At 52.4% G+C, this 13,057-nt stretch overlaps 3 protein-coding genes across 4 annotated transcripts; 2 read left to right on the plus strand and 1 right to left on the minus strand.

Moving 5' to 3' along the window:
• The first annotated feature begins 80 nt into the window (after positions 1-80).
• INO80B (INO80 complex subunit B) lies at positions 81-3,013 on the plus strand. Its single transcript, XM_045549911.1, has 5 exons — positions 81-226; positions 455-647; positions 871-989; positions 1,159-1,328; positions 2,395-3,013. Exons 1-5 carry the CDS (start codon positions 169-171, stop codon positions 2,923-2,925), a joined length of 1,071 nt encoding a protein of 356 aa, XP_045405867.1. The 5' UTR covers positions 81-168; the 3' UTR covers positions 2,926-3,013.
• A 366-nt stretch (positions 3,014-3,379) lies between these two features.
• On the plus strand, positions 3,380-5,930 carry WBP1 (WW domain binding protein 1). 2 transcript variants are annotated; one of them, XM_045549913.1, is made up of 5 exons: positions 3,435-3,722; positions 4,051-4,152; positions 4,679-4,781; positions 4,909-5,085; positions 5,259-5,930. In XM_045549913.1, the coding sequence occupies exons 1-5, from the start codon at positions 3,654-3,656 to the stop codon at positions 5,717-5,719; spliced, it is 912 nt and encodes a 303-aa protein (XP_045405869.1). In that variant the 5' UTR covers positions 3,435-3,653; the 3' UTR covers positions 5,720-5,930. The 2 variants fall into 2 exon arrangements, with proteins under 2 accessions (XP_045405870.1, XP_045405869.1); XM_045549914.1 differs by lacking the exon at positions 4,051-4,152 and having other exon boundaries at positions 3,380-3,722.
• A 182-nt stretch (positions 5,931-6,112) lies between these two features.
• On the minus strand, positions 6,113-9,881 carry MOGS (mannosyl-oligosaccharide glucosidase). The gene is made up of 4 exons (XM_045549903.1): positions 9,368-9,881; positions 8,961-9,187; positions 8,280-8,476; positions 6,113-8,047 (listed from the first exon to the last, which is right to left on the minus strand). The coding sequence occupies exons 1-4, from the start codon at positions 9,717-9,719 to the stop codon at positions 6,316-6,318; spliced, it is 2,508 nt and encodes an 835-aa protein (XP_045405859.1). The 5' UTR covers positions 9,720-9,881; the 3' UTR covers positions 6,113-6,315.
• Positions 9,882-13,057: the final 3,176 nt, after the last annotated feature.

Raw genomic sequence — 13,057 nt, forward strand, 5'->3', positions numbered from 1 at the left:
TTGTTTCTCAGGGAGGATTTTGGCCGCAAAGTGTGCCCCGCACAAGCATGGTTGCCACGCCCCGGAAGTAGCCCATTATTTTGGCGGAGGCAGTTCTTCCGCGGGGCGGAAGAGGCGTGTCTGTAAGTGTGCCGACCATTTCCAGTCCCCCTTTCTTGCAGGACCCTCATGAGTAAGCTGTGGCGGCGCGGGAGCACCTCTGGGGCTATGGAGGCCCCTGAGCCGGGTAAGTGTTGGTAGATCAAGCAATTTAGGCCTTCTTAGAAAAGAAGTTCCTTTCTCGCTCCTCGGAGCTTCCAGGATACTTCGCCACAAGTGGGAAGGAGAAGGGCAGTGCTGTTGTTATGGTAACAGCTAGTACCGCGGGTAGGGTGCGATCCCTCAGGGGTTATTAGGTTATTACTGGCGTCCCCTGCCCCCCTGCAGCCGAACACTTGACAGCTTCCTTCCGCAGGGGAAGCCCTGGAGTTGAGCCTGGCGGGTGCCCACGGCCACGGAGTGCACAAGAAGAAGCACAAGAAGCACAAGAAGAAACACAAGAAGAAACACCATCAGGAAGAGGAGGCCGGGCCCACGCAGCCGTCTCCTGCGAAGCCCCAGCTCAAACTTAAAATCAAGCTGGGAGGGCAGGTCCTGGGCACCAAGAGGTGAGGCCAAGAGGGTCAAGGTTTTACTTGGGGAACTTTAGGAGCAGGCAGAGGTAGAAGTTAGAAGCCGACTGGGCTTTCTAGAAGACAGAATGAACACTGGGACTTCAGGGCTCAGGTTTAGGCAGCAAGAACCCAGGAGGGTAGGGAAGACTGGATGTAGCTACAGAACAGAAGGAGGAGACACTTGCTCAGTTTACAGAGTAGTATTGCCTCTCTGCAGTGTTCCTACCTTCACTGTGATCCCAGAGGGGCCCCGCTCACCCTCTCCTCTTATGGTTGTGGATAATGAAGAGGAACCTATGGAAGGAGTCCCCCTTGAACAGTACCGTGCCTGGCTGGGTGAGAAGGATCTGGAGGTGGGGAAACTGGGTTTGTCCTTATGTCTGGCTAAGGGAAGGGGGCTGTTCTGAAGTGGGTTAGAATTTTGAATATCCCAGTATTAACTTGGCCAAATTAGGGTGTTCCATCTGAACAATTCTGTTTTTATCTCTCCACCTTTCCTTTCCAGATGAAGACAGTAATCTGTCCCCCTCCCCACTTCGGGACCTGTCAGGGGGGATAGGGGGTCAGGAGGAAGAGGAGGAACAGAGGTGGCTGGATGCCCTGGAGAAGGGGGAGCTAGATGACAATGGAGATCTCAAGAAGGAGATAAATGAGCGGCTGCTCACTGCTCGACAAGTAAGTTGGTTCATTGTTTATTCACTCACCAAATATATAGAGTATTGAGAACTTTCCATGTCCTAAGCACTTTGCTTGGCAGTGGGGATGTGCGCAGTGGAAAAAAGACAGGCAAGGTTTTTGTTCTCATGGAGCTGGTATTCTAGTGTGTGTGTTTAGGGGAGGGTGAATAAGTACTTTCAAAAAGGTCTATGGTTTATGAAAAAAATAAAATTGAGTGATGAAATAGAAAGTGGCAGCCGAGAGACATTAGATAAAGGTAGTCAGAAGGCCTCTCGGAAGAGACATTTCCAGTGCTAGAGGAGCTTTTCAGGCAGAGAGTACAGCAGGTGCAAGGACCCTGGGACTGGAACATGCCTAGCAGGGTAAAAGAGCAGAAAAAATGTTGTTAAGCCACCAAATGGCTGTATGCAGAGAAGTGACAGATTTGATTTACATTTCAGTAGATTACTTTGGCTTCTATGTGAAAATGTCTTTGGCGGTAAGGGACAGAAACAGGGAGACCAGCTAGGAAGCTGGTGAAGCAATCAGTTGAGAGATGGTGATAGCCTGAACCAAGATGAAAGTGGTGGAGATGGAGAAAATCAGATGAATTCTGGGTATATTTTGAAAGTAGATAATTGTCGGGAGGGGAGTGGATTAAAAAGGAATTGAATATTGTCTTGTGTGTTAAAAAAAAAAAAAAAGAGGAAAAAAAAAGGAATTGAAGTTAACCCTGGATTTTTGGCTTGAGCAATTATCCAACTGGTGCTTATCTTATTGAGATAAGATTAACAACCACCACCCCTTCGGGGAGAGGTAACAGAGTTTTGGTACACAGGGCAGGTAGGTAACATTACTGATGCCTTCCCCCTTAAGAGCAAGGACCTATAACTGAATGTCAGGAGACCTGGGGGTAGGCAGTCTGAACGGCCCCTGAAGGGTGCTCATTAATAACCCTTCTCCTAAGGCCTGCGCTGTTCAAGACACTGCCTTCCATGTCCTCTCTTCTCCGTCCCCCGATCTTGCAGATCATGCCTTTCTTTCTTCCATTTTCAGACACCACCTTATCTCTGTCTCTCCCCAGCGAGCCCTGCTCCAGAAGGCGAGGAGTCAACCTTCCCCGATGCTGCCGCTGCCTGTAGCAGGTGGCTGTCCAGCCCCAGCTCTCACCGAGGAGATGCTGCTGAAGCGCGAGGAGCGGGCGCGCAAGCGGCGGCTGCAGGCGGCGCGGCGGGCGGAGGAGCACAAGAACCAGACTATCGAGCGCCTCACCAAGACTGCGGCGCCCAGCGGGCGGGGAGGCCGGGGGGCTACACGGGGCGAGCGGCGGGGAGGGCGGGCCGCGGCTCCGGCCCCCATGGTGCGCTACAGCAGTGGAGCCCAGGGTTCCACCCTTTCTTTCCCACCCGGCGTCCCCGCCCCCGCGGCATTGTCTCAGCGGCCATCCCCATCAGGCCCTCCTCCGCGCTGCTCTGTCCCCGGCTGCCCCCACCCGCGCCGTTACGCCTGTTCCCGCACCGGCCAGGCGCTCTGCAGTCTTCAGTGCTACCGCATCAATCTGCAGATGCGGCTCGGGGGGCCCGAAGGCCCAGGATCCCCCCTTTTGGCTACTTAAGGCCCTTACCTAACCTGGACTCTGCGCCCTCTCCCAAGCCCCGTTTTGAGTGTCTTCCCCACCCTATTAAATTTCATCCGGTGCTTCAGCTTGAACAGAATTGGGGGAGTGGGATATGGGCAGACCAATCTCCGGTATACACATCTTGCCTCGGTCGGAGCTCGCGTCGACGCCTGCGGCTTGGAAAGGGCCGGACTGCGCCCAGACTCAGGTTGACTTTAGGGACCCCGCCTCTTTCAGCTGGGATTACCTGGCGTGGTCTGGCATTTGGCGTAATGCCGAAAATATGGCTCAAGCCAATCAGCAGGAACTTTGCTCTGTTGAAGGGCTGTTCGTTGGTTGATAAGCCAAAGCCGGTTCCGTTGTCCCTATTGGCTATTGTCGCTGTCAGTCAGGACCGGGGTAGAACCTTACCCCACTCTTTGTCTGTGCAAGCTCTTGTTGTCTGGGAGAGCGGCGGAGTCGCTGCTGCAGATTGGTCACAGGGAGAAACCTCTGGTCTGTTCCTATTGGCTCTCCCGTCGAGGGGCGATGGGGATTGGTAGGACTGGGCGGTCTGGGTCCTAGTTGGCGGAGCTCTCCCCGGATGGAAGCTCCAGCGGCTGAGTGATGGTGGCCGCCGCGAAGATGGGCCGGGCAGGGACCATGGCGGTGGCGGCAGAGGTGGCAGGGGCGGGGCGGCTGGCGGTAGAGGAGGCTGTGGTCTTCAGGGGGCTGTAGGTGGAGGCATGGCTCGGGCCAGCAGCGGGAACGGCAGCGAGGAGGCCTGGGGGGCACTTCGGGCACCGCAACATCAGGTATCCCAACAGCTCCAAAAGCTTATCACGACAGCCATTTATTTCTCTTTCCCCTTTCCTTGTCCCTTCCTTTTGGGGGTGGGGGCGGAACTTAAGGAGCCAAAGGTACTGTGAAGTTCCTAAACTTGTCCCTTCCACTCTTTGTCTAAACTTTGTAACGTAGATGCAGCTGACTTTGCCTGCAGTCTCATAGACCCCATCCCAGCGCTGCAGTGGAAGCTTGCAGTGACTCTTCAGTGACCAGAGGCATAGTGAGGCCCCAGGGAGGCTCCCTCTATCTTGCAGCAGTTATTTGTGATGTTTTTCTATGTGCCTATTGTCACAACAGAGTCCGGCAGCGTCTTCTCTTGAGGGAGCAATTTGGAGAAGAGCTGGAACCCAGACTCGCGCCTTGGATACCATCCTTTATCATCCAGAGCAATCCCATCTGGTTGGGAGCACTACTCTGAGTCTCACACTGCCCCTCTTTTACCCTAGGAAGCCTGAGACAGAGGGGTGGAAAGACCCAGCTTGAGGTTGGGGAGCAGTGGATCATGTGGGATGATGAAAGCATTTTAGCTTTGGAAATGACCTTAAACACCTACCCATTGTCTGAGATTTTGAGATGGCTCGGACTGTTTTTCTGGCTGTTGCCAAAATACTCTCTTAACAGAATGCATCCTGGGGTGCCAGGCCCTAGTGTGAAGGAAGTCTCATATATACAGAACTGAAATCTCCCTCTTTGTATGTTTACATTTGTGTAGTTCTCTAGACTGACTTTTGCTATTCCAAATCATCTTGCAAGTTTACAGCCCTTCAGATATTTGAACACTCCTCTCAGCATCCCCCACTCTCCCCATCTCTCCAAGCTGAACTTCGTTCACAGGGTGGGATTGTGTATGTGCTTGCAGGAGGTGGGGGTGGACTGTGCCTGGGGCTGGAATCTCCCTTAGCTCTAAGTGCTTCCTTGCCCCCAGCTTCGAGAGCTGTGCCCGGGAGTGAACAACCAGCCCTACCTTTGTGAGAGTGGTCACTGCTGCGGGGAGACTGGCTGCTGCACCTACTACTATGAGCTCTGGTGTGAGTCTCCAAGAGGGCTATTCTCAGGTCCCTCTGCCCACCCTCCCTTGGACCTCAAGATTCCAGCCTTCAAGGACCCTTCTCTGCATGGGAGGTGTCTAAGTTACTCCCTCCTCACCTCTTGCAGGGTTCTGGCTGCTCTGGACTGTCCTTATCCTATTTAGCTGCTGTTGCGCCTTCCGCCACCGACGAGCTAAACTCCGGCTCCAACAACAGCAGCGGCAGCATGAGATCAACCTGTTGGCCTACCATGGGGCATGCCATGGAGCTGGCCCTGTCCCTACTGGTTCACTGCTTGACCTTCGTGAGTGACTTGAGACTCTGGGCCTGTTGCTAGTGGCCCCTCCTAAACCAGGACCCCAAAGTCATCCCACATGCCCTTTTCCAGACATTTCAAAGCACCCTCTTCCCTAATGCCAGAGACTACCATCCCATCCCTGGTTGCCTTCAGCCAACCATGCCATTCTCTCCCTGCAGGCCTCCTCAGCGCCTTCAAACCCCCAGCCTACGAGGACGTGGTTCACCGACCAGGCACTCCACCACCTCCTTATACTGTGGCCCCAGGCTGCCCCTTGACTGCTTCCAGTGAACAAACTTGCTGCTCCTCTGCATCCAGCTGCCCTGCCCCCTGCGAGGGAACAAACGTGGAAAGTGTTTCCTCCCACCAGAGTGCCCCTCCTCATCAGGAGGGTGAGCTTGGGGCAGGGGTGAGCCCTGCCCCCACACCACCCTCCTGCCGCTATCGCCGCCTGACTGGTGACTCGGGTATCGAGCTCTGCCCCTGTCCTGACTCCAGCGAGGGTGAGCCAGTCAAGGAAGTGAGGTCTAGTGCCACCCCACTAGATCTGGAGGACCACTCCCCTTGTGCACTGCCCCCAAATCCTGTACCCCAGGTCTCTTCCATGGGGCTGGCTTCCAGTGAAGGGGACATCCCATAAATAGTTTGGGAAGGGTGGGTGGGTTACTTGCCCACCAGAAACAGCTCTGGTCCCAACTCCTAGGGTTCTCTTTGGTCCCCCCCCCCGCCCCGAATCTGCCTGAAAGGGCTGGAGCCCTGAGGAGAGGGGCAGTGTTTGGGGGACTGTCCTAGCTCTATCCCCCAAGACATACACAGGAGCCTTTGATCTCATTAAAGAGATGTGAACCAGCCCTTTGTGGATTTGGGTGGATTAGAGCTCAATTTACTGCCTTGCACTTGACCTGACTGGGTTTGAAGGAGACAGGTTACAGCCATTTATCCCACCTTTCCTGATGACAGCAGGCATCCCTGAGGCATGGACTGAGCCAAAACCTCTTGGTGCAGCAAAGCTGGCAAAAGCAATAGAGTTTGGTGTTTTTTCCATTTTATTTAGAAAAATAGACTCTGAATTCATATTCACCCTGGGGTTGTGTAGGCTGACAGTAAGGAGACACCTGAGATGAAATGAGGAAGGTTTGAATTACTGGTATCTGAGGGGCTCGGGCAGAAGCCAGAGACCTTGTCCCTCCAGATCCAGAGTGGCATGAATGACCTGGCTCCTCTCTCATCCCCACCTCAGTAGTCTTCGGCCATGGCCAGTAAGACAAGGCTAGTCCAGCCCTGGAAAGGGCGGCAGCCCATGCCCCGCCCATCCCGGTCACTGTACTGCTCCCACAGGAAGCCTGTGGCCTGATACTGCCGCCATACATTGCCCACCACATTAGCCCGCAGCTCACTGTGGAGTTTGGCAGCCCAGGCCTGGTGGGGACCTTCCAGGTGCCCATAGTGGTGGAGCGCGCCCAAGGCCAGGTAGTTGACATTGAGCCACACAGCACCCCGCCAGTAGGGAGGATCATGTTCTGAATTGCGCTGGCCATAAAAGGGGCTAGAGGCTGCAAGGGAGCGTAAACCAAAGGGGCTCCAGAGATGGCGGCTGTCAGCTAGAATGTCCAGCAGGGGCCCAAGGCGGGGTGAGTTGGGGTCCAGCAACCTCAGCAGCAAGGGAAAAAGACTGACATAGCCCAGGGCATCCACATGTTGCAAACGAGGCTGGGGCCTGCCCACCACCCGAACCAGCCCCTGAGGGGGCCTAGGCTTCAGCTGTACAGCTTTTGTGTGGTTCCCAAAGTCTGCAAAGAACCCTAGCTCTGGGGCCCAGTGCAGCTCATCCAGACTCTCCTCCGCCTCCAGTGAAGCAGCCAGTGGGCCCAGCTCAGCAGCCACCTCAGCCTCCCCCAGATGTTCTGCCAGCCGCGTCAGCACACGGGCACCTAGTGCCACCCAGCATCGCAGGTCCAGGTGACGCTCAGTGACTGAAGGATGTGAAGCCCGGGGGTAGTCATCCAGGCCCGAAGGCAGTGTCTTGGGGTTCAGTAGGGTTGGCAAGGCTGGGTCCCGGCCCCGCCAGCGGTAAGATAGTGGTACTGGCCCCTCCTGGCTCTGGTGGAGCCAGGAGAACCAAGCGTACAGGCGAGGGAAGGCCTTTTGGAGGAAGGCCAAGTCAGCAGGGTCACCATTCTGTAGCATGTGGGCTACAGGCAAAAGTAAGGTTGGGGGGTTAGCATGAGCTGCCCGCTGCACCAGGAATTCTGGAGGCACCCGGGCTCGGGCCTCATCCCCCAGTACCTGCTCCCGCCCAATCCAGCCATCAGCATTGAGCAGCCCCAGCCAGTGGCCTAGGGCTTCCCGGGTGAGGCCAGGATCCCACCGCTGTACCACCAACTGGTGAAAGCCCTCATCCCAAAGAAACCCTCGTGGGAAGAATGACCGGGAGGGCACAGCAGTGAAAAGAGGGACAGGTGGAAAGAGGGCTGGGTCCACCTTCTGCTCAGACCCTTCCACCCCCATGTCTGGCAATACCAGACCCTGTCCATAGAAGTAGCCAATCCCGCCAAGGAGGCCACTGAGGGCAGCCTGACCCAAAGCCTGCTCCCCAGGGGTCAGCCCCTTCTCCTTCAGCTTGAAGGTCTTCTCAAAGCGCTCTCTAAAGGCTTCAGCATGGCTCTCCAGGGCCTGGGTCAGTAGGCTGCCTGCCAGCTGCTCTAGGGCTTGGTTTCCTTCTGCCTGGGCACTGCCTGATTCAAACACAAACTCCAAGGAAAAGGGGATTTTTAGTGTCACCTGCTGTACCAAGAATTGCCCTTGCCCACTTGGGCCTCTGTCCTCCCACTTCAGAGATCCTGGCAAGCCGAGATAGCGTTCAGGGGAGGCTCCTGGGGCCCGATGCTGAAACCAGCTATTTAGGCGACTCTTTACCATCTCTGTCAGCAGGGGCAGTCCTGGGTTGGAGGACCAGAAGACATTGTAGCTTGAAAGGAAGAAGATAAATAGGAAATATTGTTCAGGGGAAGGTGGTGGGGATTATAAAGAGAAATATGAAGTGATCGGGAGTGACGTTGAGAGGTCTTGGGCAGGGGACATGGGGACTGGTGAGAATGGAAGTAATTGGTGGAAAGGAGGTATGGTAGGGGAGACAGAAATCAGGCTAAGTCATCATCCATACCACCCCTACCCCCACCCCACACTCTCTACCCTGTTACCTGCCATACTTGGGGGCAGTATCCCCTGGACTGGTTGGTGGCATAAGTGTAAAGCGGAAGTCACCAAGTTCACTGGTGTGCCCGCTGATGAACTTCAACTGCCCCTTGGTCCCAACCTCTGGTAGCAGGACTTCCTTGCCATCTGTCACCACATAGAAAAACAGGGAGACCAAAGGGAGGGCAGAGGTACCCGAGGCCTGGGTGACAAGGAGGATAGAAAAGAACAGCATTATATTGACATTCTCTCTGAGAATCAGCCTTAGTAAGGGAAAGGAATATAAGGCAGCAGTGATATGGTAAACAACACACGGATGGCAGTGTTGAGGGTCACTGAGGGTAAGCAGGTACACCCAGTGGGATGAGATAAAGAGTCCTGCACAAGGTTCTCTGGGAAATAACAGAGTACTTTTGTTCTATGTCCTACATTAAGAACTCTACACAGATTAATTTAATCCTTACAATCCTGTGAGTTAGGTGCCATTATTATCTATGCACATAAGGTAATAAAGGCTTAGAGATGGTAAATAAAGATGGTCAAATGGGCAATTTAAGTCAAGCTTTAAACCAGGCAGCCAGACTCAGAGACCCTGCTGGTAACTCCCACTTCATACTGCATTTGTTGGCAGCAAGGGAAGGATGGAGGGAGTCTGGGCTGAGGAAAGGGTGTCCTGAGGCCCTGACCTGAGGCTCTACAGTCACTCTCCAGCTCCAGTCCCCTCCGTGCTGACCCCCAGGCCTCTTGACGAACTCAGTCGTGAGCCTTAAGGCCCCATCCTGGATGTGTTGCCGCCCGAAGGAAAGACCGTCGTGGAACTCCCAGCCATAGGGACCCACGCCGTCCCCCTGCTCACACGTGTGCCTGAGCTTAGGGGTCCCTGGGGTGGTGCCCTGCTGCACCCACATCAGTCCTGGGGGTAGAATGGCCACGTAAGTCAAAGAGAGAAAGGGACCTACCCTCTGGGTCTCCGAGAACTTCAGGGTCATCCCTCTTCCTAACTCTCCTGATTCACTCCTCCCCACCCTTGTTCTGGCTTGAAGCTGGGGCGCCCAGATTAAAAGTCCGCCTGCCCGCCCCTGGGCCCAGTTACCGGTGAGGAGGGGCTTCGGGCTGCGAGTCTTCATGCCGAAGTAGACGTGAGGGCGGTAGGTTCCCCAGAAGAGGTCTGGAGCCACGGCAGGGCTGGAGGAGTCAGGGGGCAGCGCAGGGGGTGCAGAGTGCAGCGTGACCGCCCGCCGCGCACGGTGCCACGCCAGCATCCAGCGCCCCGACAGGCCCAGAGCCAAAGACAGGACCACAACGGCCAGAGCCACTCCCCCAGTCGAGCCACGGACCCCACCGCCCCGGCCGTCCCGTCGCCCGGGGCCGCCCCGAGCCGCCCTCTGGGCTGTCCGCGCTCCATCTGCCGGCGCTGCGCGGCGCCACCGCTCTCCCCGAGCCATCCTGGCACAAAGGTCGGCGTCGCAGGAGGGACGTCCAAGAGGCAGCAATGAAACCCGGGTCCTGCCTCGGCTCTCGGGCTCGTGCCCCTCACCCCGGCAACCGCTATCCTTGCAGCCGCACCTGCCGGCCCGCGCTTCCCTCTCCACATCCGCCTCCCGCCGGAAGTCCCGCCCCGCCACGTCAGGGTAAGTCCCTCCAGCCCGGAACAGCCGTCGCTGGTGTGGCTCAGGGTTGGTCACCCGGGTCGGCCCCCCAGACGAGGCTCACCGGGTCTGCGTATCCCACCTGGCACGCTCATGGAGTTCCCAAGCTGGAAGATAAAACCAATCTCGCGTTGGGCTGTTTTTCTTTCTTTTTTTTTTTTTTAGATAACGACTATGTATTACGAACCTAAGAACTATTCCAAGTGTTTTTACATTTCACTGCTCTGCCCCAAGCAGGTGGCAGATTCCGCGGCCTAGGAGGGACAAATAACTTGGCCTTGGCCACAGAGCTGGGAAGCTCTGAACCCAGGTGTGTCTGAATCGGGCTGTATCACTTTGCCCACACAGGGTGACTTCTTTCCTGGTGGAGTTGAGAGTGCACGAGTGGCCCCCAAATGAAGCCTGGGGTCTGGTTCCAGCTGTGACTTCAGAGTCATATCTCCACTGAGCCTAGAATTCCTTATCTAGATGAACCCTAAAAGGGCCATAATGGTGGTGCACATACTTACAGAAGGCATTTCCCCTTACAACCCAGGACGCAAGAGCCTAGGGAAAGAATGACTTATGTCCAGGTCAGAGAAGACTGTAGGAAGCACGTAGCATCTGTACCTCAGGTTTGCCCAGAAGAGTCAACATTACATTTGATGGCAGTTCAGAAATGCAACTTAGATTCTTAGTTACTAATTTTTCACCAACAGCCCAACATTAAAGGTATTTTCATAAAGTAGAAGCCCATCCCTTCCTAAAAAAAAAAAAAATGAAAAATAGCCCTACTCTACAACTTTATGACCCCTGGCTATTATCACACCTCTCATTCAAACTCAATACATAAAACTAATGCTTTATGCAACATGCCCGCTTATATATTTCATTATAATCTCATTTCTGACCCTACTGTCCACTGGTAGACTTTTTGCTCATTCAACAATCATCTTTTTCAAATTTAAAATTAAAAAAAATTTTTTTATAACAGCCCAGTGTAAAAAAAAACAATTTTTACTTTAGTGGGCTTGGGAATAAAAGGTATTTTACATGGATGAAGTGTATAGTGAAGTCTAGACTTTTAGTGTACCCCTCACCTGGACAGTGTACATTGTACCCAATAGGTAATTTTTCATCCCACACCCACCTGAGTCTCCAATGTCCATTGTCATTCAACAATCATCTTCTGAACAAACCCAGTGGCCAGTCCTGTTATCTTTCTTGCTACTATTACACTTGTGCACATCACTATTGTATCATTTATCACATACTTGAGTTTCATTATTAATCTTTGTGTCTCAATACTAAGTTGTAGGCACAAGGTAGATGCTAAATATTGATAAATCCAACAAATGTTTATCCACTCTGTATCACATTACACAAGGTCCTGGGGACCTAGAGAAAACAGCTCCAACCTAAGATTCACAATCCAGAAGCAGTGTCAGTACTTAATCCATGTTGAACCATCCCCATTTTTACAGATGAGAAAAGAGTGATTAAAACTGGCCCAAAATAACATCCAGTCTTCCCCATGGAGCTGGGGAACTGAAATCCAAGTCGTCGGTGTTCTTTCAACTTTAGAATAGAGTAAGGCCTGTTAGATAATAGCACTTACTATACTCCCAGCAACTTGTAGGCACTTTACAGATATTAACTCATTTAATCCTCTCAACCATCCTATGAGGTAGGTACTATTATCTCCGTTTTACAAATGAGGAAACAGGCACTGATGGATTAATTTGTCCTAAGACACACAACTACTTAAAGGCAGAGCTGGGATTTCAGCTCAAGGTAGTCTGGCTCTTTACTACACTATACTGCCTTGTGGTCGTTTTCTTTCTTAAATAGGGAGAAGAAAAACAGTCTTCTGAATATAGCAACCTTTTAGACAGGGAAGAGGTATAGTAATGCTGTGGGAGGGTCATGAGAAATGTATTTGGTAAAGTACACAGCAGCCAATGTCTAATGTCTAGAAATCTTTCATTGCCTAGGTGAGCATTCTTTTTTTTTGTTTGTTTTAAGACAGAGCCTCACTCTGTTGCCCTGGGTAGAATGCAGTGGTGCCATTGTAGCTCACTGCAACCTCAAACTCCTAGTCTCAAGTGATCCTCTTGCCTGAGCCTCCCAAGTGTAGCTGGGACTACAGGTGTGCACCACGATGCCCAGCTAATTTTCTATGTTTAGTAGAGATGGGGTCTTACTCTTGCCCAGGCTGATCTCAAACTCCTGAGCTCAATCAATCCTCCCACCTCAGCCTCCCAGAGTGCTAGGATTACAGGCATGAGCCACCACGCCCGGCCCTAGATGAGCATTCTTTTTATTTTTTTCCTATTTTTTTCTCCCCTCCCCCTTCTAGATGAGCATTCTTAAGTTCTTCTCTAAAGCAGTGATTTCAACCACTTTTTTTCCCCTAAAACCCACAGTAAAAAATAATTCTGTACTGCAAGTAAAAAATAATTCTGTACTGAAACCCAGTACATGCAGATACACACAGATATACACGCATTTATAGTATATATGATTGTATTATATACTTCCCAAAGGAATACTTCCCATTCCATGTGCCATGCACTGATAATTTTTATTCTACTTTACTTTTTTTTTCCCCAAAAAGGCTGATTTAACCCCCTAAATAGATTTTATTACCCACACCAGTGAATGCTGAACACTTTAGGCACTGTTTTCTGAAACAGGTAGTAGTGGGAGATAAAACCAATCATGTACTTTGGAAAGATAAAAGTAAGCAGAAGCAAAAATGATTTGGAAAAAGCCTGAGAGGGAGAATGCAATAATGATAGAGGAGAGAGAATGGGAATGGAGAGATCACTTCAGGAACTTTTTAAAAAGACAGAATATTCTGAACTGACTGATCAGATATGCAGTGAAAGGGAGAGGGCAGAACCAGAGATAACACTGTGGTTCCAGCAAATTAAAAAATAAAAGGAATGAGGAAGTTGGGGGGATGAGGTGGGAGGTAAGTATATGTATATATAAGATTATCAATTCTATTTATTTTTATTTTTATTTTTTTTGAGACCGAGTCTTTCTCTGTTGCCCAGGCTAGAGTGCCGTGGCATCAGCCTGGCTCAGCAACCTCAAACTCCTGAGTTCAAGCAATCCTTCTGCCTCAGCCTCCCAAGTAGCTGGGACTA

This window comes from Lemur catta, chromosome 4, assembly GCF_020740605.2.
Source record: "Lemur catta isolate mLemCat1 chromosome 4, mLemCat1.pri, whole genome shotgun sequence".
Taxonomy (NCBI): Eukaryota; Metazoa; Chordata; class Mammalia; order Primates; family Lemuridae; genus Lemur; species Lemur catta.